At 36.5% G+C, this 24,713-nt stretch overlaps 1 protein-coding gene across 10 annotated transcripts in view; it reads right to left on the reverse strand.

The window, feature by feature from the left end:
* The window catches only part of mbnl2 (muscleblind-like splicing regulator 2), a 90,452-nt gene that overhangs the window by 9,434 nt on the left and 56,305 nt on the right, over positions 1 to 24,713 (reverse strand). For 2 of the 10 annotated variants that reach the window (XM_052126579.1, XM_052126580.1), the window contains exons 3-8: positions 19,212 to 19,376; positions 17,979 to 18,188; positions 16,300 to 16,554; positions 11,833 to 11,886; positions 10,938 to 11,091; positions 8,168 to 8,203 (exon numbers count right to left, since the gene is read on the reverse strand). In XM_052126579.1, coding sequence (XP_051982539.1) covers positions 8,168 to 8,203; positions 10,938 to 11,091; positions 11,833 to 11,886; positions 16,300 to 16,554; positions 17,979 to 18,188; positions 19,212 to 19,376 — 874 coding nt within the window. Of the gene's footprint in view, positions 1 to 3,520; positions 3,616 to 8,167; positions 8,204 to 10,937; positions 11,092 to 11,832; positions 11,887 to 16,299; positions 16,555 to 17,978; positions 18,189 to 19,211; positions 19,377 to 24,713 lie in introns of all 10 variants that reach the window. The other 8 variants (XM_052126581.1, XM_052126585.1, XM_052126587.1 and 5 more) reach the window with 8 other exon arrangements.

A 24,713-nucleotide genomic window follows, 5' to 3' on the forward strand; every position in this document is an offset into this window, starting at 1 on the left:
GATAAGATCACAAATAACCCTCAATGTCCCAGTTCCTGCATCCCGAGTATATTCGGGCCCTCTGAAACAACAGGAAAATGCCGCTCAGTGACAGGAAGGCTGTATTTAAGAATGACTGAAGCAGGAGAGCCCTTGAAGTCGCCTTATTTGACCCCCTACTGAACAATACTAAAGACAGGGAGTGGCCTGCGTGAGCATGATGGGAACGTCTTAAAGCAGCAACGATAAAAACAAATGTGGTTTCAAGAAACAAAACGAAACGTTTTAACTTGAGGATGTATATTGAGTTCTTAAAGGAACAGTTCACTGGAAAATTCAAATTCAAATCATTTACTCACCATCATGTTGTTCCCAACAAGTGTGACTTTATCTTTGCATGGATAACAAAAGGTGAATGTTTCTATCTGTAGTTTTCTATATAATGAATTAGAGAATTGGGACTGGGGCTGTCAAGCACCAAAATGACAAAGAAAAGCACCAAAAAGTATCCATTTTTTTTTTTTTTTTTTAAATGTAGATGTTCACTCAATCAATGTCTTAAAATTGCGTATATTATGTTCATATATATTTTTGTTACATTGCTATTGTTTACTTGCATAATTTGTAGTATTTACAAGTATTTACACTGATATGTAGAACGTGTGCTTAATCTGTACTGTCACTTTAAGACTAGCGGCATCAGCCAGTAAGCGCATACAACGAGAGAAGACGTGTGTCATTTCTATGTGCATCCATGTGTGATTAGAATTAAATGTTTCTTTGTTTTAAATCATCAACTAAGTGTGGATCTCATCTTTGGACACAGAACGAGTTTAACCAAACTTTTACTCTCAACAGGCAGTGAAATGATCTTGGTGCTAATTTATTCACCACTATACCTCTTAATCCTTGCTGAGTGAAATTTGAACATTTTAATCGCATGGTGTAAAATTTAGGTTGGACCTGCAAGTGATTTACTCACATTGTAGAGGGTTTGTGCATATAGAGTGCAAGATCCATCTTAGGGTTTAAGAATTGACATTGAGATTGTTCAAACGAAGATTGCATCGAAAAAATCACTAATGCTATTATTTGAGGAGCTCAGGTTTTCAAGACGGTCTCATGTTGTTTTATATTAAACATATTAATATTTGAGACGTGTTTTAATAATTGTATTTTATATATTTTTTTAAATATCTGCATTTTTGTCATTTTGCACTTTATCAACTAAAATAATATGCGATTAATTATTCCATGAGACTCATGATTGTTATGAAAGCACACGATAAGATTTTGAAATCTAACGTATTATTAAGTGAAAGTGTTCACTGACCGTTGATCTCATGATGGGGCACAAGAGCAACAGTTCACGCAGCCCCCTTGTGAAATTGGGGTGTTCAAGCGAAAACTCGTTTATCTAAAAACAGGTCCTCCACAGCGATAGTGACAAGAGAACACAACACAACTACACACAACACAGAGAACAGAACTTACTAAACATGTCTGAAGAGTTTGTAGTCGAATGATCAATGCATTTCTATGCCCAGCCTTGTTTTAACAGAGTATTCGGAAATCAAACAGAGAGAGAGAGACGGAGTAGGCGGGAATGTTTGTCACCTCTTCTCCATTCTGAAACGGTGAGTGTTTGTGACAGACCTGAAGAGAGTAAGACCTCCGCAAAAACGTTCGGTAGGTGTAACATTCTCGGCCAAAATCAAGTCGTTTTTAACCGGCTCGTGAGATGCTGGCTTTAATATACGGTTATGAGAACGTTTTTAAACCGGTACCAGTTCACAGTGGACGGAGTTACCCGCGCGATGCTGAAAAAAGAAAACAAGTGGTTGATAGAATGTACCGTCGCTCGCCATGGCCGGTTAACTCTGCCTGTTGCCTCAATGTTTCTATTTGATTTCCGAATACTCCGTTCAAAAAATTAAGGCTGGGCATAGAAATGCATCAATTCTTCAGCTGCAAACTCTTCAGACATGTTTAGTAAGTTCTGTTCTCTGTTTTGTGTGCATATGTGTTGTGTTCTGTTGTCACTATCGCTGTTGAGGACCTGTTTTATATAAACAATGAGTTTTGGCATGAACGCTCCAATGTCGCAAGGGGGCTGTATGAACTGTTGCTCTCGTGCTCTATCCTGAAAGCACACAGGAGATTAACGGTCAGTGAACATTTACACTAAATAATACAATAGATTTCAGTTTGTTTCTCATCAAATCTTATCATATGCTTTCATAACAATCATGAGTCTCATGGAATAATTAATTAGACTTCTGAATTATACTTTTGTGTCCTTTTGAAGCTTGAAGAGGTGGTCACCATAAACAGCCATTGTATGACATCACAGAGCACAATATTTATTCATAATTTCTCCCTTTGTGTTCAGAAAAAGAAAGTCATATATGGTTACAACAACACAGGGGTGAGTAAACAATGACTGCATTTTCATTTTTGGGTGAACTACAACTTCAAAGATCATGACATGAATAATTTTGTCAAAAGACAAATTTTGGTTGAAATAAAAAACAGTGAAAATTTACTGCGAGTGACGCAGCGGCAAGCGGAATCCCGAAGAACACTTTGGCCTTAAGACTATAGCGAACGAGTCAAACAAATAACTTTTTTACCTACAGCCCCAGTTACAATAAACTTCTGTCATATGAAAAAGAGCAGCCAGAATATTCTTCAAAAATGCCCCTTTAACATTCTACAGGAAAAAGTCTTGCGGGTTTGGAACTAGATGAGGGTGAGAAAAATTATGACCGAATTTAAATTTTTGGGTCCCAAAATGTAAAGTAAGAGGTAAATATAGTGTTCAAATGTGAACTGAAGCTTCACAACAGGAGTTAATGAGTACGTCTGCAAATGTGGAGGATTGGTGCGCTATTGTTTGTCGGACGTTGTAATTGTCGGCTGTCTGAGGGTCACGTACGTCATGCAAATTCCAGCTGCCGCCTTCTGCTGCAGAATGAGCCGCACTGAGGCACAGGGCAATGCTGTTAGACTGTCTCTAAAAAGGTCACAACACAATGTCCTTCCCTGCGCTAACCGCCACACTGACGCATTGACAGTTTCCTTGAGTGCGACTCACCTTCGTCCTGATTCCTCAAACCAACCCAGAGATGGAAAGAGTGGAAAAATAAAGGCGTTTGTACAGAAAAGGAAGTTATTATATGTGCAAGGTCTAAAATGAGTGTGTCTGTTTTTAGCTAACACCAGACGTGTTTTTTATAAGTATATGTAGATGAGGAAGGATATCTTGACATCAAAATGAAGCAAGGACATGCAGAACGAAACAAGAAAATAATGCAACACAACACAACTACTATTTGCCAATGTGCGAGCTCTGAATAAGCACTGATTGCTCTGATAAATGTAGGAAATATCCTTGATCACTGATACTTAATAAGTGGCAAAGAACAATTTACGCCACTGTTCACGTCACCACATGAAATCGCACTGTTGATTAATTAGCTGCAAAGTGCTTGTCCAGAGCTCAGGGATTTATGAAAGAAAGCTTTTAAAAGGAGCAAACCTGATTGGCTGGTGCTGTTGTTGCGTAGGGGACACTTGTGGCAGGAGTTGTTGCTGCAGAGACAGTAGCAGGCGTAGCACTGTACATCATGGGTACTTTTTCAGGAAGGGAACCATGGAAGCAATGAACAGGTAGGTGGAGCATTATGGAAACCATGGCAACAGGTGTTTGGTTGGTAGGGTTTTGTTGTTGTTTGTTTGTTTTTTTCCGTTTGTTTTTTGCATGGTGTTTATAACAGAGCAGCGAGCCATCGTTAGGTTAGACCAGCAGATGGCATGAAATCACGATGCAAAGCGAGAGAAGCATGGGGAAAAATAATAAATAAAAAAAACAAGAGGAAAAAAGCTGATTACAATCACCTTAAGAAAAATTCTCAGCATAATCAGTTGTACCCAGAGAAGTCTAGCACGAGCGGTTAGAGGCAAACTCAGTGCGGCGTGATTGATTACACGATGCGTTAGCCAATCTCGCCCAGATCAGGCAAGACTTGAAATACTGATCCTACAATCTACGCCAACTGCAAATGGCGATGCTTAGCTTGCATGATTGACTACGGTGTTTTTAGGAAAAATCAGTTTAACAGACTTTAAAACACAATAATGAATAAAAATAACACTGCATGCTATTGTACATAATTTATAATAATGAACAATAGATAATAATATAAAATGACACTTTATAAACACTGACAATAAAAATAATAATAAAAAATAAAAATTGTACAATTTAAAAACACTCATATAAATAGTAATAATAAGAATAATAATAATGTATGCCAAAGTTAATAATTAATAAAAAATAAAATTGTATAATATATCAAAATATTTGTATTAATATATATATATATATATATATATATATATATATATATATATATATATATATATATATATACACAGACACACACACAGTACACTTTAAAACATATATAATAATAATGAAATAATAATAATAATAATAATAATAATAATAATAATAATAATGTATTGACCTGTTTCAGTGACGTAGCCACCATATTTGTGACCAACAGCGGGAGGAAACAATGGCAGTAAATTTGACTTTCGCGGACATATAAATATATTTTATACATGATTCATCTCTTTACGGCGGCGAGTCTGATGTGTGCCTGGTGAGTACACGACACGCCTACCCGTACATCATCATAAATATCTCTCATTCAGAAGTTATTCATGTTTGTGTTGTTTTCTGCTCTGATTTGGTCACAATATTGCAAAACGTCTGCAATGATCACATCTGTTTGATTGTAAGAGCTGCTTTTAACTCAAAGAATACAGAGAACGCAACCGAGGCGCATTAGTGAATAAGACTAATATGTTTACATAGTGTGTGAATAAAGTCTGTGCTTCATAATCTTATGATGTGACTGCCCTGCTTTCAGTTACTGAAACCACCAGATTCTCCTGTCAACCCTCACGACAAAGGGCATCACAGGAACACCGCTCCAATGGTTCAAGTCTTACCTCACAGGTAAGACGTGTCTAAGTCTCACCAACTAGCTACCTGCGTGCCGCAGGGTTCAGTGCTTGGACCGCTCCTCTTCTTCATATACATGTCATCACTAGGTTCCGTCATTCAGGCACATGGCTTTTCCTATCACTGCTATGCTGATGACACAGCTCTATATTCCAGCTTATTCCAGCCTGATGATCTAACGGCAGCTGCCCGGATCTCAGTGTGTCTAGCAGATATTTTGTGTTGGATGAAAGATCACCACCTCCAACTCAACCTTGCTAACACAGAGCTGCTCGTGCTTCCATCACAACTTCACCATTCAGCTAGACTCGTCAACGATTACACTACCCAGGACAGCCAGAAATCTTTGGAGTTGTGTTTGACGATCGGTTGAACTTCACATACCACATTGCAAGGACTGCCTGATCAGGCAGATTTGCCTTGTACAACATTAGGAAGATCAGGCCCTTCCTATCGGAGCATGCTACACAACTCATCGTCCAAGCTCTTGTTCTATCCAGGCTTGACTATCTGCAATTGATCCAGAATGCGGCAACGAGAGTGGTCTTCAACGAGCCCAAGAGAGCGTACGCCACGCCTCTCTTCATCAAATTGCACTGGCTGCCACTGGTTGCTCGTGTTAAGTTCAAGGCATTAATGCTTGCTTACAAAACAACCACTAGCTCCGCACCCCACCATCTAAACTCACTACTTCAGACTTATGTGCCCTCCAGAAGCCTGAGTTCTGCAGGTGAACAGCGCCTCGTGGCGCCATCATAGAGGCACAAAAACACTGTCCCAGACCTTTACTTTGACTGTTCCCCACTGGTGGAATGACTAGCACCCGAGCGACTGTGTCTTTATCCTCTAAAGACACATCTTTTTCATGAACACCTAACCATTCATGCTATAACACTACCTTCATGTTCTCTAAAAAAAACTAAAATACCTTGCTATGTGTACTGCTCTAAGCTATGTGAGGCTTGTATTACAGCACTTATTATATTGTTGCTCTTTTGTTGGATGAATCGCTTCTATTAAAAGCATCCGCTAAATGAATAAATGTAAATGCTTATTGATTAACATATATATATACACTTTAAAATATAGTGTATATATTCACATTGTAATGATTTTTATTCATTGTGTTACAGTTAGGACATTCCAGAAATGGAGGACAAGTTAGACATCAATACTCTTCAAAATGTGACTTATTTTGTTCACATTTTTTGTTCACAAATGCAAATTTGAAACCTGTTAAGAAACTGATGAGGGTGCAACCCTGCTACCATTTTTGAGTAACAGGGTTGCACGCTCATTATTAATAATTTCTCAATGATATTGGGACAGGAAGTACATTTTTTCAGTATTCTGAGCAACTATTCTTTGAAAATCTATGGCTGGGACAGAAAATGTCCTTCAATTCCGGAATGTCCCAGTCATCAAAAACCTTTAATACAGTGTTACAAATAACATCATCCTCTGTGCATTTCCAGTTTAATTGTATCCGAATAATAATGATGTTAAAAATATAATTGACACGTTAACAGATACTCTCTCCCTTCTATGGTGAAATGAAACCATGTCATTTAAAAAATAAAACATTATTGAAAGAAAAATGATATTTTGGCTCTGGTAATTAAACAGCAGTATAAACTTTTCAAGATTTATAAACGGAAACAAAAATTTCGCCGGCATTTGTTGCATCTCACAGCGCACGCAGCACAACGGAGGTAAATGGTCACAAACATGGTGGCGGGGTCATACAGTGACGTCACTTTAAACAGATCAATATAATGCATAATATATATGGTATAGCACACTTTAAAACAATGGTGAAATAATAATAATAATGTACTCTACTGTAAATAATTAACATTCATTGATAAAAAAATAAAGTTACACTTTAAAAACACTAATAAAATGGTTATAATAATAATTTACGTCAAAGTAAATCATGTATAAATGTTATAATATATATATATATATATATATATATATATATATATATATATATATATATATATATATATATATATATATATATTAATATATTGTGTGATTGTGTGTGTGATATATATATATATATATATATATATATATATATATATATATATATATATATATATATATATATATATATATATATAAAACAGTACACTTTAAAACACTGGAGAAATAATAATAATTTATAATTAATAATATATTAAAAAACACTTTAAAAACCCTGATAATGAAATAATAATGAGAATGTATGCTACTGTAATCATTTATAATGAATATATATATATAAACACACAATATATATTAAACTTTAATTAAACTTTAAAAACACTAATACATTTTTTTATAATAATGTATGCCAAATTAAATAATGTATAAAATATTATATATATATATATGTAAATGTAAATATTAATATATTGCATATAAATAATCATAATACTATTAATAATAATGTATGCCAAAGTAAATAATCATAATATAATATATATATATATATATATATATATATATATATATATATATATATATATATATATAATGTAAATGTAAATATTAATATATTGCATATAAATAATAATAATATTAATAATAATGTATGCTAAAGTAAATAATTATAAAATATTATATATATATATATATATAATGTAAATGTAAATATGAATATATTGCATATAAATAATAATAATATTATATAATGTATGCCAAAGTAAATAATGTATAACATATTATATATATATATATATATATATATATATGTAAATGTAAATATTAATATATTTGTGTGTATGTATATATATACAGTATATACACATAAACATTTATAAAATATAGAAAACAACACTTTAAAAACACTAGTAATATAATAATATTAAATGCCACTGTAAAAATTCACAATGTAAATCACAAAATCCCAAAGAAAGAATTTTGAAAATTCCAAACAAACAGAGCACATTTACAGGTGAACAGAAGCAGTATACAGGTGAAAACTACTGTTGGGGTGCATGATGGTGTAAACAAATGGATTCCAGGTGCTAATTTTATCCAGTAGTTCATGGAAGACAGAACACAGCTTCAAATCACCTGTAAGTGTGGCTAGATCACTACGTGATGTGGGGAAAACATAGAGACAGACAGAAAGACAGACAGACAGAATAAGGAGGAACCTACCAATGCTGCTAGCAGGTGCCATGCAAAGAACTGACCCTGTGAGCATGCAGTGGAGAGTGAAAACAGGTTAATCGGGAGAAAAAAAAAACATGTTAGACACAGAGGCAGAGATTCAGTATTCTGCATGCCATTCAAAACCAATTAGCCTTGACATTATAGATCGCTCGCTCCAACGTGTCCCATAAAAACCTTGTATTTGTGTATTCCAGGAAGAGAAACTGGATCAATATTAGCAAGGGCCGCAATGAGAGGACAGGAGCTTAGTGTTGTGAAATTCGAGCACAGGGAACAGAGAGTAGGAGTAGAGGAAGAGGGCAACAGGGGCAGAGGAGGAAGACAGCTAAAAATCAGCCACACAGATATAGTCATGCGGTGAGAGAACGACCACTCCTACAGTTAAATTAGACAGAGTGCTGTTATAAACCATTGAAAGCTGTATAAGAGGGAGGAACGGGGGCACAAGAGGACAGCTAAAATAAAATACAACCATGTGGGTGTGTGATGACAAAATACACCTACGAGGGATTAGACAAACGGACCCTAAACATAGAAATGTTTCAAAGAATTGTTTTTTTTATTGTTATAAAAATACTGCAGTATGTACGCCTGCAGGTAAACAATGAAAGTTCGTAAAATACTATTATTATACTGCTATTGTCCAACTGTAATGCAGTGTTTTATGTAAATGTTGCAAGAGGTGTTAGACTGATTTATCGGCCAGGCCAATTTTATGATTATTGTTTTTAGTCAAATCAGCCTTTTTAATGGATAATAAATATGTTTAGTTTTAAAATAAGCGAATCTTGCAAATGTTGTAATGATAAACCGATTTATAACAGTCCAATAAGACTCATTAATTGACCAACAATTGGCCATTTTAAGACAATCGGAATCAGTAAATTCTACCTTTTTAATAGATTTTCTCTTAGTAAATATTGTAAATATTGCATAAAATAAGTTTTCCTGTAATTTAGACAGATTTTGTAGTGGTATACCGATCTATCGGCCAACACAATAATTCATTAATCAACCAACAACAGGCAATTTTAAGATTATATGGATAAAAGACATTTACGTTTTTATAAAAAATTTAAAGTGAAATTTGAGCCGATTAATCGGTTATATCGGCCTATTTTAAGATTATCGGCAGCAGCAAATTCTACTTTTAAAATTGATACTAAAGATTTTTCTGTAATATTTAAAAGTGAGTTCTGAGTAAATATTCATAAAATAAATGTTCCTATAATTTCGTCAAATTTATTAGTGGTAGACCGATATATCGGCCAAGTCAGTAATTAATTAATCAACCAACCAACAACAGGCCATTTTAATATTATGTATGGATAAAAGACATTTACGTTTTTTATAAACAATGTAAAGTATATTTGAGCGATTAATTGGTTGATATCGGCCGATTTTAAGATTATCAGCAGCAGCAAATTCTATTTTTAAAATGGATTTTTAAGATTTTTCTGTAATATTTAAAAGAGATTTCTGAGTAAATATTTATAAAATAAGTTTTCCTCTAATTTTGTCAAATTTATTAGTGGTAGCCCGATATATCGGCCAAGACAGTAATTAATTAATCAACAAACAACGCAATTTTAATATTATCTATGGATAAAAGACATTTACGTTTTTTATAAACAATTTAAAGTGAAATTTGAGCCGATTAGTCGGTTAAATAGGCCGATTTTAAGATTATCGGCAGCAGCAAATTCTGCTTTTAAAATGGATAATTAAGATTTTTCTGTAATATTTCAAAGTGAATACTGAGTAAATATTTATAAAATAAGTTTTCCTGTAATTTAGACAGATTTTGTAGTTGTATACCGATCTATCGGCCAACACAATAATTCATTAATCAACCAACAACAGGCAATTTTAAGATTATATGGATAAAAGACATTTACGTTTTTAAAAAACATTTTAAAGTGAAATTTGAGCCGATTATCGTCACCAGCAAATTCTACTTTTAAAATGGATAATAAAGATTTTTCTATAATATTTTTAAATATTACAGAAAAATCTTTATTATCCATTTTAAAAGTAGAATATTCATAAAATAAATGTTCCTGTAATTTCGTCAAATTTATTAGTGGTAGACCGATATATCTGCCAAGACAGTAATTAATTAATTAACCAATAACGCAATTTTAGAGGTCATTTTTCAGGCCAAGATTATATATGGATAATAGACATTTATATTTTTCAAATTATTCTAAATAAATATTGCATTAAATAAGCATTGCTGTAACTTCAGTCATTTTTCATACTTCTCATTTGCTGTCATGAATATGGTATTAAACTCATATTGGGCAAGCACTAGTTGGCAGGTTTTAAATTGTATGCTTTGGAAGGCGAATCAAAATGACCCAGTAATATGACCCTCTCATCTAATGTATCATTTGGCGGGTATGCTAATCGAAGCAGATTTGTTTTGTGCGGTGTATCAGTGAGTAATCCTAGTTTAATCACTTTAGGTTAAAGGGGCTGTTTTAACATATGATGCACAACACCAACAAAACATTATATATAACATGTTAGTGTTTTTCTAACAAACATACTCTCAAAGCTATGCATTAGTATTCAGTGCATACTCGTTACATGCAAGAGGAACAAACGGCTCTTTAGAAGCCTCGGTTATGATGTTACACTGAGTTTAAAGGAGGGAAATAGGGTGTGACGTTTAGAGGGTGACCAAGGGATTAATGTTAAGCATTGTTGGTGCTGTGTGTGTGTTTGTACATGTGTTTGTAGGTGTATTTACCTGTTGGAAAGAAGGCAGTGTGCTGCTGTAGCTGTGCATTGGCCAGAGCCTGCTGGTAATTGAAGACGCTGGGATTGAAGAGCGTACTGGCCCCATTACTCTTCTCTAGTGCTTGTCTCTTTGATAGAGGCTGCAGGACTCCGTGTGGAAACGCCTGAGTGCGAGAATACGTGAGAAGATAGATATGAGAGTTAAACAGTACTCAAGGTTTTCAGCACACATATGCATCTAACCATACACTTACACTTCAACAAATATCAATGCACACAATGCAAAGAAATCATCTTCTTAATCAGTATCTTTGCCATGTTATCTAGTACTTGTTTTCAGAGAATATATCTTGAATTAAGTTTATTTTTCTCACCCATCCAATCGGCAAAATATTTTCCTTGTTTTCAGCATAAACACTTACTTAATTTAGTTTGATTTAAGCCTAAGAGGGTAAGAATAATGCACTTACTTAAAGATATATTCTCCAAAAATAAGTCTTAATATTTTACGCAATTTTGCTTCTCAAGTTAATGAACTTTGACTGGAAAACCATATAAAAATATTGATTAAGAAAGCAAATTTTTGCAGTGCATTGTGGAGTCAAGAGTGATGCAAATCTACATCGCTCCATTTTAACACAAGGACGATGACAACGTCAACTAAACTAGTTAGCAAAACACTTACGTCACAGTTCAAAATGCAACTTTACAGTTTACGCCACACTCGGCTTCAATAAAGCTACAGAAATGGTTCATTATTGACTTATGGTACATACATTTACATACATGTACTTGATGATTTTAACTGTTCCACTACAAAACAAAGAAGCCAAATTAAATTCTGTGAGTCGCTACGGTACATTAAAAAGCTACATGCAAAGCAAAAAGGTGAAAGGTCATAGTACCATATCTACAGTTGCCTCGAGGGGTCGCTTCATTGCTTTGGCAGTCGACTGAGTCTTTTAATAGCAGGCAGCGAGCACATGATGGCAGTGGGCCAATGGGATTCAAGCGTATTAACATACAGGTAACAGCAAGCAGAGGTGCATCATGGGGACAGCATTGCATTGTGGATAGGTGAGAAGGAAAAAAAACAAAAACAAAAATAATCTGAATGCAGTATACCACATACAAAACAATAGGCATGCACATAAACGAAAAAACTTGTTTCAAAGAAACACATCGCTACGTTCTGAATTAGTACGGAAGCAAAAAGCATCTACAATACCTTTGTTAAAAAAGGGTCACAAATCAAGATTTCCACCATTTACGCATTAAAAGTAAAACACGCTAATGGGATTGTAGAGATATTAGTTATGAAAGCTCTTTGGATTTGCTTTAGCATTAAATCAATTGTGAACAAACACACTGCATAGAGTATTAGATAAAACACACTGACCATCAAAATATCCAGACTCTCGAAATTCGGTATTAGCAGCGTGTGAGAGTTTCATGTGTGTAAATAAAAATCAAATGATGGCGCGCGGCCAACACATTTTACAGAGCAAAATGTAAGGTAGGCATTTCTTTTTAGGGACGATTGCCTGGCAGACATCAAACGTCCTTGATGGACTCGTTTAACAGTTGTGCTGTCAACATCGTTTGCCGTCCAGGCCGCGGGAAACGGAAAAAACCTTTAATAGCTTACTTCAGCCAGACTCATCAATACTGATGCAACATTAACTTCGCTGTCTGAGTGGAATTGACAGCACGCTGTCTGTGGAGTGGTGGCGTGATTGCTAATTATTAATGGGGGGGAACGCTGGCCATACAGGCCAAACACAGAAGTCCTAATGTTCAGCACCCATTGGGTCATTTTAACATGCACATCGAAAACGCTATGACATTAACCACCACTCAGATATACACTAAGAGACAGCAGGTTAACGAGGCGGGATTTGTCTACGAGAAATGCCTTCCGTAACATTCCTTTCTGTCAAAGAAGTACTGACTCTCTAGATGTAAATTGTAAAGGTCATCAAACATAAAGAAAACAACCTAATACTTATCACAGAATGTGGAGCTCTGTTTATTTTTGATTTTATATTTGCGAACTTCCAATTTAGGTTTTGTTAACTTTTTCATGATTTATTGTTATACTTTGTGGCCCATAAAAATGCGATCTGCTAAATGTATTTGGGGTATCATTATGTAATTAAATATTAAATTATATATGCATGTTATTTTAAGGGCATATCAAGCTAAATTGAATTGAAATATGTCAATACAGCTCAATATTATTCATATATAAATATAAAATGCCATGCAAATGTACTGGTTATAAGTAAAGATATGAATTTGATGGAATGAAAAGTCACTTCACGGGCAGCAAAATATTATTTAGTGAAGAAAACAGGATGCTTGCAATGACAAAGACACCGAGGGTCATGCAGAAATGCTTTAAATCAGAATATTTACACAAGAACTGAAATGTTGAATGAAAAGGATCAAAAAGATAATGCAAACCATCAAGAAAATCTAAAAGCCATTTAAAGAAAATTGGAAAATTTAGACAAAACATATATGCCTAGACTTTATGTTTGAAAACCTAGTGAGCTACAGTCTACATAGGGATCCTACCTGAAATACAACCTCACAAGTGACTGATTTGGAGCGCTCTACGTATGCAGGAATTTAAGTGCATCACTCAAATAGTGCACTTTGCGTAAAACACACAGGACACACGACAGTCGATTTCCATAGAGTTTAATGTTAGCATGTTGCTAAGCTAATGATACCAAGTATAGGAAAACATCATTATTTATTTGACTATTTTACAGATACTTTTCTCAATTGAAATATGACTATATTTATAATTCACATTTTAATTTCATCTGCTATCTTGGATTATTATTATTATTATTTACAAAGCTTGTCAAAATGCATTCTGGGGTTAGAATTCAGCCTTTCGGGACAAACTTCGTTTTAGGGGTACACATAGATCGAACAGGATGCATTTTAATTGTGTCTTCTGTAAGCAAGAGTTTAATGTTTTGCTCCCCACCACCAACATAGAGAAGCATTCAAATAAAAATACCACCCACAGGGAGTTATCATATAGAATTACATAACCGTCCTCTGGGAAAAATACAAAAGAAACTAAAATAAAGACAGGAAAACGGAGACTACGTATCTAAATATTTTGTTTCTGGCTTTTTAAACCCTTGGGTCTAGGGTCACATCTGGGTAAAGCTTAGGGTTATATTGCTCCAGCACTGCTAAGTTGCTGATTTAAAGCCTGGAAAAGAATCTGCTTTGTTATCTGTGGAGTTATTACACTGTTAATCAGGGCAAGGACATCGCAACTTAAGGCTAACAGCGGTTTACCCTGTAGCCAAAGCCGAGCGGTTTATCTCAGGTCGCTGTTCACTCATGAAACGCAGGGCTTTATTTTCACTCTGTGTTTGTTTTTGTTTTTTTATGACTGGTTAGCCAATACTGTCCTTGAGTCACTCTCCAACCCAGACACAACAGTGGAAAAAGACAAAAGGGGAGTTAAGGGCAAAAACAAAAGCGAAAATGGAATAAAACAGCAAAACGAATGAGGCCAAGCAGGTGAGTGCCATGACAGCAAACGAGCAAACTAAAAATCACACCAAGGCTGTTCGAAAGCGCAAGAGCTACGAGAAGTGGGGAATGGGGTAAAGCTAGCTGCCAAATATTGTTTATAGCGCAAGTAAGCACCGCAACAAAACTAGAAATCTTCTACAATCATCCACGATAAGTGTCTACACTGCAACCGAGTGATGCAACACAACTACAACGCTTCTACTATCATCCCCAATGAAAGAGTCTACAACGACGCAACAAAACTAGATTGGTTTCATTGAAAGACCACAAGCTCACAATGTAAATTTGTTCAGTGTAGACAGTTTTGTTGACTATGATGGAAACAATCTAGTTTTCTTGCGTCACCTGACTATGAATGTATTAATGCTCGCTTGAAGCATAGACAACTTTATAGACTATAATGGAAGTAATCCAGTTTTCTCGTGTCATGTCACTTGCATTGTAGTTTTGCTTGCGATATGTCGCATTGCTCATTTGCAGTTTAGCTTTTTGTTTATAACGGAAGTGATCTAGTTTTCCCGCAGCATGTCACTCTCGGTGTAGTTTCGTTTGCATTGCGTCGCATTGCTCGCTTGCAGTGTAGAAACTCTGTTAGAACTGACAAACTAGAGCAGCCTGGCGTAACGCCAAAAATACAGTTGCACTTAGGTAATAGATGAACCTGTGCATTCACGTCAGTTTGGCATGAAGATGTGATCCATCTCCTTAATTTAATCTCAACTGATTTGAGGAGAGCAGGTCTCCCACTGGACAGGGAAATGGGGGAGAAAGACGTCCTATGACCTTGTGCAGTCAAGAGTGTGAGCAAAAAAGCTTTTAAGCCATCGTGCTTATTATATTAATATCCGATTCCTAATAATGATAGTATCAATTTTATACTACATGGGACAAAAGGGGGAGATTTTTATCACATTGCTGTCTTCTGAAGCAGCTTGTCTCTTTACTCACCCTGTTTAACGGGACTAAAATCCTCTGGTGACGAGATAAGGGATTTGACAAAGATTTGGCACGCAGCCTGCTCAGATTCGTGAGATGGGTCACGGCTATATAATAATAAAGCAGTTCTCCACATTTATTGTGCTAACATCATCAGATCTCTCAATCTCACCCTCCGCGGGCACGTCTCCACATGTGTTGTCAATTGATTTTATTGTATATGAGCTGGAAGGGGTTTCCCAATTCAAAGCACCGCCTCGGTTATGATTAAATATATCGTGACAATGTGGTAAATTAAATTTTGTGGTCAATGGATTACTGCCAGTGAGGCAATCTTGTAATTTAGAATAGACACCCTAATACTATGTGCAACACAAGTCAGTGTTCTGCTTCGTAGAGTCGTCCTCTATGTTTAACTGTATGTAGCATTGTATGTTTGTAAGTTCAGTATCAATTCATTAATGTCAACATGAAGCCATTTTATTTTGCATAATTTCAAGTTTTTCAAGTGAAGCGAATATATATATTTTGTTTATTAAAAAGCCATACATTTTATCACATTTCTGTTAATCGGCCTGAAATGACTGCTTGTTACTGCTAACGATTGACAAGACTTTACAACAGTAGCCTAAAACAATGCCTAAATAAAGCTCCATTTGGCTAAAGTTATCCGACGACAAACATCATTTCTTTGGAATAACGTTCACCAATGAATTGTTCACAATAAGGCAAATAGTCCATTTTGATTTCATGTTGACTTTAATGAAGGTTTTCTGAATCAACCGCACATCTACGTATACAAACAATACATGTCGTTTGTTTGAAAGCCCTGTTGTTTGTTATTGTGCATGTTGCGATTGGCTTACCATAGCTGCAGCGGCCGCTTGAGCTGCGACTGCCGTCTGATTGGCCTGATGCTGCGCCGCTTTGATCTTCGCCTGCAGGTGCGCGGGAGGGTGGAAGTACTTGCACTTCTCACGCGAGCAGCGGCTCTTGATGTAGTCCATGCACACGGTAACCGTGTTGTCGCTCGTGTCAATCATGGGACTGTCACTAGGGTGGGCAAAGCGGCAGTCGGTCTCGCCGCGTGCGCAGTTACCCCGCTGAAACTCGCGACACACCTGGTCGCGGCCGTGGACGCAAACAAACACAGAGACAACAGAACAGGAATATGCAAACAGAGTCATGAGTCACTGACGTTTCAAAGCACACGTTTGGTAAATAAACACATACAGAGCAGAATATTAACAAAGGCAGCAACAGAGATGACACAGTCTTCCTCAGTGTGGGAGGGTCTCTGAGGAATTAAACCTCTCATTATCACAGAGATCACTCAGTTGCTAAGTGACAGCACATTTAGCGACAAAAACACACATTCAACCTTCAACTGTTATTGTTTCAACAGCACTGATCATATTCTTGCAAGGCAGCACTGTAGTGTATAGAAATCAATCATAACTCTTTTTATGACACTTTTTGGTGGTTAGCTGGTCTCCTAACCTGACCTTTGCTGGTTTTAAAAGGGTTTTGGGCTTGTGTTGAACTGGGAAGCCAGCTTAACCAGCTTAAACCGGCAAACCACCTTTCTAATTCATTTAGATTTTTGGAAACGTTGTAATTTTGAAGAAAATTAAAGTCTGAAAATCGATCGAAAAATGTAACCCACCGTGGTCACAATTTCTTTCTAACATCGACTTACATTCTGATTTGTGATTGTTCTTCGTTTCTTATATCTATTTATCCAACTACATATAATGGATCTGATGATCAGTCCATCTCTCCTTTACTCTTACTGAACTTTTCTAACTCACATTTTACTTCTCTATCTTTATTTTATAATGCCTTGCAAGTGCTGGCACTTCTTTTAGGGAACAAAAATCTAGCTTTCTTATAGACTTTTATCGACACTTTCAATAATAACAATGAGATTCAAAACTGTGCTTGATTCATCTCTGCTTCAGAAATCATTTAAATTGTCTGAAGTTCAGACCTAAGGCCAGAAACATTCTTTTTGCAAGTACGTGTATAAAAATGCGAGCGCTAGGCCAATGCGTGGTCCGGGTGAACATGCTAAACGTGTGTTCTTGCGATACTGTGATGGTAACAAATCTCAGTATTTAAAGGAGCAATAAAGTTACCTTTAAACATCTGTGCTATTAAACTAGATGTGCTATTTTTCAGGTAAGTTGCTTTAAATATATTGACTTTAACTCTCTTGATCAGCAATATTCTCTTCAAACTGTTGCTTCAAATACAAAACTCGTCATAGAAGCAGCCAGTTCGAACGAGTTGCATTCTCAACATTGCCACTAGGGGAGCTACAGTGACTCTATAGCTCCCCTAGTGGCAATGTTGAGAATACAACGCGTACTTGCATTGTATTATGTATTATGGTATGACACATTTTGGAAAGCAACAACCTGCAAACTCGAGCTTAGCTGGAAGCACCTGCGCTCACGTACTTGCATATAGTCTGTTACGGCCTTAAAGCTGAATAAAATGTTCTCTGACACAAACGTGATTTTTTTGTGGCTTGTCACGTTACCTCGAGCTTGTCTGTGCGCATTAGTTTCTGTGTGGAGGAGGAGCTCTGCATGCTCTGCATGCTGACTGGTGGGCTGCTGGGCATGATGACGGGGGTGCTGGGGAGCATCTCTGTGGGGACCAGACCCATGCTGTGACTCATGGGAGTCAGATACGGTGAGTAACTCAGACCATGGTTCGAGCCCAGACCTTGACTGACGGAAAATGTAGGCTGTGAAGATAATTATGAATGATTATTAAGGTAGTGGTGAAGTAAGATTAATCTAAGCTTATTTGGCATGATAAAAAATAAGTTTTACATTGCAAAGCATTAGTAACATTATGCACACAAATACAAAACACATTTAAACACATTTTTTCAACTTCAGGCAATTTCATGTCACAGGGGTATTACAAACAGCATATGACAGTCTTAATAATACTGACTTGGAAACTTTCACCAGGCCTTCCTACTTAAAATTAGATGTAGACAGATTTTGCCGATACGATAACAAAGGTGGTGGAAAAGGCGATAACCGATTATATATGTAGTTTACTTTTAACCAAAATCTCAATAAAACTCTGAGAAAAAAGAAAGAAGAATATTGGGTGCACAACATGGGACTTTTAACACTAACAAGCCTGAAACACACCAGGGACTCTTATTTTGAAATTATGGAGACTTGGCTCCGTAACAATGTTCAGTTTTTAATATTTACTAAATTACACTATTACTAAATTATAGCCTATATATTATTATTATTATTATTCAAATATATGAAGTTGGAGACATGATGCATGTGATGATGAGGGACGTTTCGATATCATCGTATTTGTTTTACATGCCCTCTAGGGCATTTTATCATCAATAGACAATAACAAATATTTAAGGTGATTTTTTTTAGAATGCTTTTCCTGCAGGACCGCATATTTTGTTCTGGACATCTAAGAAATAACATTAGATTATTCAGCTAAGCAAACCAAGATAAAAAAGGTAAAAGCAGATACAATGTTTTAAGGTATTTGGGGCCGGCTTACAGCAGCAGTTATCGGAGCATAAAACGTTTGTATTTTATGTCTTATAAATATCACATTTCATTTTGAAAATCTTTAAAACTGTGCTATTAGTGCAACAAAATAAATTATATGGTCACATAACAAGTTTTCAAATGATACCACGTATGCCTGGATTACAGTATGTATTGGGAGACTTAAGGAGGATAAAAGGACCAGTCTGAAAGACCCAGACACTTACCACTGGTTGCATGGTGGTGCCAGGGATCATGAACTGCATCTGTTGCGCCAACATTGCTGCTGCGGTCTTCTGCTGGATCAGGTTGTTGCGTCCGTTAATTTCCAGCTGTGTCTTCAGATGGGCTGGTGGATGAAGGTACTTACAGTTCTCTCTTGAACACCGACCCTACATCGAGACAACACACAAACACAATCTAATTAATATTGCAATCATTTCTCCAAGACTTTTGCTTATCACAGATGTTTCTTCTGAGAAAAAAACCCCAAGTAATCTCACATGTGTCTCCTCTAGATTTTTAGCAAACATTTCTAATCGAATTCTTCCAAGAGCGTATGATCCGAGCTTTTCTATCAACATTCATTTTACATGACAGATAAAAGTCCAACATACACAAGCTGAGCAATGTCATGTTTCAATGACATTGTTATGCAATTTTAATTAAGGGGGCCAAAGTTAGAAGTCGCCCATGTTCTGCACAAGGTCAAGTGTGTTTGAAGCTCCACTGCAGAATATCAGTAACACACGGAGGCCGAACTGATACTGAGATGTGAGAAACAATAGAGGAGGGGTTAAAAACGCAGTGGTTGCACATACTGCGGACATGTAGAGACACCAAGAGAAAATCACTGCCTCTGCAGATGCTGCGGCGCTCTGCATGCGCTCCACGGCATCAGCTGCTAACTGGAGGTGTGAGATCATCACGGTAACCTTGACCAGAAATATCACACTTAAGAGAATAAGAGTATTAAGCAGCTACTTACAAAACATGCAGCAGTAACAGAAGGGAAATGTATTATAAAAGTCACATATGTACTAAATTTCCATTATAATGATGAATAGCCCCACAACATAAAAAAATCAACCAGCATATTTAACCGTGGGCATTGGGTAATTCTTCATCTCTTTGTCTTTTACTGCCCAAAAACTCTGTTTTTGTTTCATCTGACCATAAAACCCGGTCCCATTTGAAGTTCCAGTAGTGTCTGGCAAACTGAAGACGCTTGAGTTTGTTGTTGGCTTTTTTTCTTGAAACCCTCCCAAACAACTTGTGGTCTGACTGTAGTTTTGGAGACTTTCTAACCCCAAGACCCAACTCATTTCTGCAGTTCTCCAGCTGTGATCCTTGGAGATTCTTTGGCCACTTGAACCATCCTCCTCACTGTACATGGAGATGACATAGACACGTCCTATTCCAGGCCCATTCTTAAGATCTCCAGTTGATTGGATATGATTGGAATAATTCTTACTTATTGCCCTGATGGTGAAAATGGGTATTTTCAATGCTTTAGCTATTCTCTTATAGTCACTTCCCATTTTGTGAAGCTCAACAACCTTTTGCCAAACATCAAAACCATATTCTTTAGTCTAACCCATTGTGATTGATGATTAAGGGAATTTGGCCTGTGTGTTACCTCACATTTATACCCCTGTCATGGCTGAACAATTTAATGTTCCTTGTCACCAAGGTGTCCTAAAAATGTAAAATATGAATGGGAATATGCTTCAGATATATTTTACTCATAAGAATTTCTAGGGGTGCCAATAACTGTGTTAAATGTGTTTTGGACGTGTTTTCACACTTTTTTTTCACAGGATTTTTGGCCCATATGTGAACAATACAAATGATCTCAGACCTCTTTAAAGCGAACCTACCCGAGACCATCCTGAGAGGTGGTCTGAGTACAATACGCTTGCAGCCTGCGGGTCGGTTCGCTAATAACATGTATTGTGAATACAAAGCTCTCTGGGCTCATTTGATTTCCCCTTTCATCTGATTCCAAACATGTTTGACCCTGACAGGTTACCATACACCAGTAATGATGACGCACAGAGAAGAGAGCTGCTTATTCTGTTTCTATGGACATGACAGAGCAAGTTGCTGATCAAAACTATTTATAATTCAGTTCTCGAGGGTTTAACTTGACCCCATTGGAATGGCACGTGACAGATAAGGGATTACCATACGAATATTGTACTACTGTTTTCAATTAATGGAAGTTGCCCAATGCTGTCAATAGATAAAACAATGATCTGGAATAGACAGAAGAACTGTGGTGAAATCTCCAAGAGGCTTGGGACATCCTATCTGCCAACAACCAAGAAACACTGTGTCCAGGTGTATCTAGGAGAATAATGGCTGTTTTAAAGGCAAAGGTTATCACACCAAATATTGATTTAGCTTTTTTATGTTTACTGGACTTTGTATGACATTAAGTGATAAATGAAAACTATTTTTGTCCTTAATTTTGAAGACATCCTCACTATGCAAAATCTTTCACAAGTGTCTAAAACATTTGCACAGTACTGTATATATATATATATATATATATATATATATATATATATATATATATATACACACAGTATGTAATACAGTTCATTTGTGATGCAGAAGATCAATAAAATAAGTTGTATTGAACAAAGACACCTGTACTATTGCTAATTATTCATTTTAAGAGTATTACATATGTTTAATAATCTCATAAATTAATATCTAGATATAATCGTCCTCTTACATTTAATATAGCCATAATAATTATCATCAATTTTGTCTTTTAAAAAGTGGTCTGGTTTTCATTTATCAAATATATAAATTTGAATATATTAATATAAAAATAGGGATATAGAGCTGCATGTTAATGAAGTAGTGGCATAGTCCTGAATTATAATAAAAAAATAAATGTGTGCCATGTTTTTGGTGTTTATTCATTTAAAACGTAAGTATTTTAAAAACAGCAACATTTTTGTGGATTTAATCCAAATTCATATCCTTGTTAAAGGAATGGTATCAAACTTCAAAGGTAGAGATGTGACCTATATAAGCTTAAGTTTACCATCTGCATTGTTTCAAGGTCACAATTCCCTTGAAATCATCTTTGGAAACATTAATTGGAATTTGCATGGTCAGCTTGCTTGTTTGCGGTGGTTTATGACAACAGGGTTAAGAGCGCAAGATGTCCAGGTAGCGGGAGCAGGTCCCCACGTGAATCTCCAAATAGTAAAACATGAGCGTTGAAACACTGTTGCAGAAATGTCGAGATAAACACATCCCAGTGTCTGGGATGTGTTTTAAAAGAACAAGTTTGATTTTACCAAACTACTGGTCTACCAGTCTCAATTCTTAGTTGAGTCAACTGTACGATTCTTTTAACAAATCATTATAGATACATAATCAAATACAGACTGAGCTGAAGATAGGTCTAGACACTTAAGACCTTCAAATTCCCAAATATGCAGCGCTGTTATCCGCAGGATCAGGGTGCCAGAGTGGAGCAGCTATCAATATCCCTGCTGGAATAACTGTGGTGCTTCCAATCAAAAGCTGAGAGGTGTCAAAGCCAATCAGTCTGGGCCAAAGGCTGAACTCTCGCCTCCGCTGACGAATTGATGGATGGCAAGTAAAAGTGAAAGACACTCGATAGAGGACATCCACCGGTGCTGAGTTGAGGTATCGGGATTTTCAGGGCTGTGCAACCAGTTCTACTGGAATATGTATGAGACGTTTGATTTGCAGAAACACAGTGTACCCTGATTGAGAGGAGACTGCTGATTCAATAATAAGGGTGGGACGGTCTATTTTTACAGCTGAACGCCACAGGAAGCTCTGCCAATAGGCTGTATCAAATGGCCAATGCTTGTCATGCTACACAATAAAGCATTACTGCAATTGCAGAGGCATTGGATTTAGAAATTTGAGATGGGATAATCAGTTTGGCCATTACAGGAGGAGGAAAAGAGTTGGAGCAACACTCAAAAAGAGGTGTAATGTTCATGTTAGGCTTCCACAATGTCTGCTTGTTGAGTGCAGCTCATGGGAAGCAGTTCAAAACATGTTGATATACTGCTCATCAGGTTATTTCTTTCAGTCTTGGTTGATGATCGATCAAGTTTATTTGCTGCATTTGCATGTCTTAAAAGAAAAGAGTGGTTTACGAACACCTCATCTGAAATTAATCTGAATTTGAACTATAAAGGTGTGTTCACACTGAAAGCATTTGAATAGCTGGAGGTGGCTAATTTGCGGTACTGTTTACTGCTAGTACACGTTCCTAAGTGACTGCAGTCTCCAACTGTCCAACTCAGGAGACGTATCACGTTTACTTCACTGTCCGCACTCCCTTTGGTAGCTACAGCATCATTTGTTGTACATTTACATGGTGTTAAACATTGCTCAACTTTGCCGTATTGTCAATGATCACTGTCGCCAATGTTGTCTCAGATTGCCAAATCTCTTTAGAAATTAATGACTTTTGGTCACTTCTACTATGCATTGCCAACGACCATTACTGTCAACCACTGTAGTCTCAAATCGCCAAATCTCTTAAGAAATTAAAGACTTCCGGTAGCTTCAACTTTTCCTTGCCAACAGTCATTGTCGCCAATGTTTCGCCAAATCTGTTTAGAATTTAACATTTTCTAGTGGCTATAAATTTTCATTGCAAATTGTCACTTTTGCCAATGTTGTCTCAAATCACCAATTATCAAAATTAACAACTTCTGGTCATCGAGATAAGATGGATACTTTTGTTGGGCTCTAGGTTTCTATTTCTATTACGTTTTCCAGAGTAGCCTACAATTAAATCTCGTTAGTTCAAAATTGTGCTCCACATGTGCAATTCATTGAGGACAGAAATGTACTTTGTATGAGTCTTTAAAACTCATTTTCAATACATAAACCAGTTACCATTTCCACTTTTCAAAGACATGAAAGTACACGAAATTGAAACACTGCCCAGATGCGTTGTTCCAGGTTGCGTTTAAACAACTAATTTCCGTCAGTTATGCGACAGAGATCTTAAAGCTATTCCAGATGGTAATTTCCTAATGCGGTGCACAAATATAATACTGCTCACCATCTCGGCCTTTAACTGTTAGCAAACAGTATGAATCATTGTGGTTTCAAATGCCTAAAAAGACAAACGGCCTGCAAGGTTCTAAAAGTCTCATGAGCGGTACTCCTGCAAAACACTTCTCATTTCTGCAAGTATGGGTTACACAAAATCCATTGAGTTATGGGGCAAGACCATGTGAAATTGTTGGCACATGATAACATAAAACAATCTCTCTGAACTGAAAAACAAGCAAATCTTGAGATGAAAGGTAGTGTACCATTCTCAATGACATTGTCGGACAATCAAGCGACTCATGGACGTGAGTGGTCTAGCCAGAGAGAGGCTTTTCCAGCATTGATTGAAAGTACAGTGGGTAACGCCGGCTTTCTGCTCTACCGCATGGCACTTAAATAAATAGGCCTGATTACAACAAGGGTATGCCACAGAGAGGGAGAGAGAGAGAGAGAGCAACTTTAAAGAGGCTTAAAAGGATGAGCTCTTGGGAATGCTGACGAACAAAATCTTATGACTTGAGCGTCCTTCACATCATGTTGGGGCTTTCGTTGGACAGATCCATACCTATATGTGGGCACTCCAGCCACATTCAAACAACTTCGACAACATTTCCATCAACTGCGCAAGCAGATGTCAGTTTAAAGTCAATATGAAA

The sequence above is a fragment of the Xyrauchen texanus genome, chromosome 5 (assembly GCF_025860055.1).
Source record: "Xyrauchen texanus isolate HMW12.3.18 chromosome 5, RBS_HiC_50CHRs, whole genome shotgun sequence".
NCBI lineage: Eukaryota > Metazoa > Chordata > Actinopteri > Cypriniformes > Catostomidae > Xyrauchen > Xyrauchen texanus.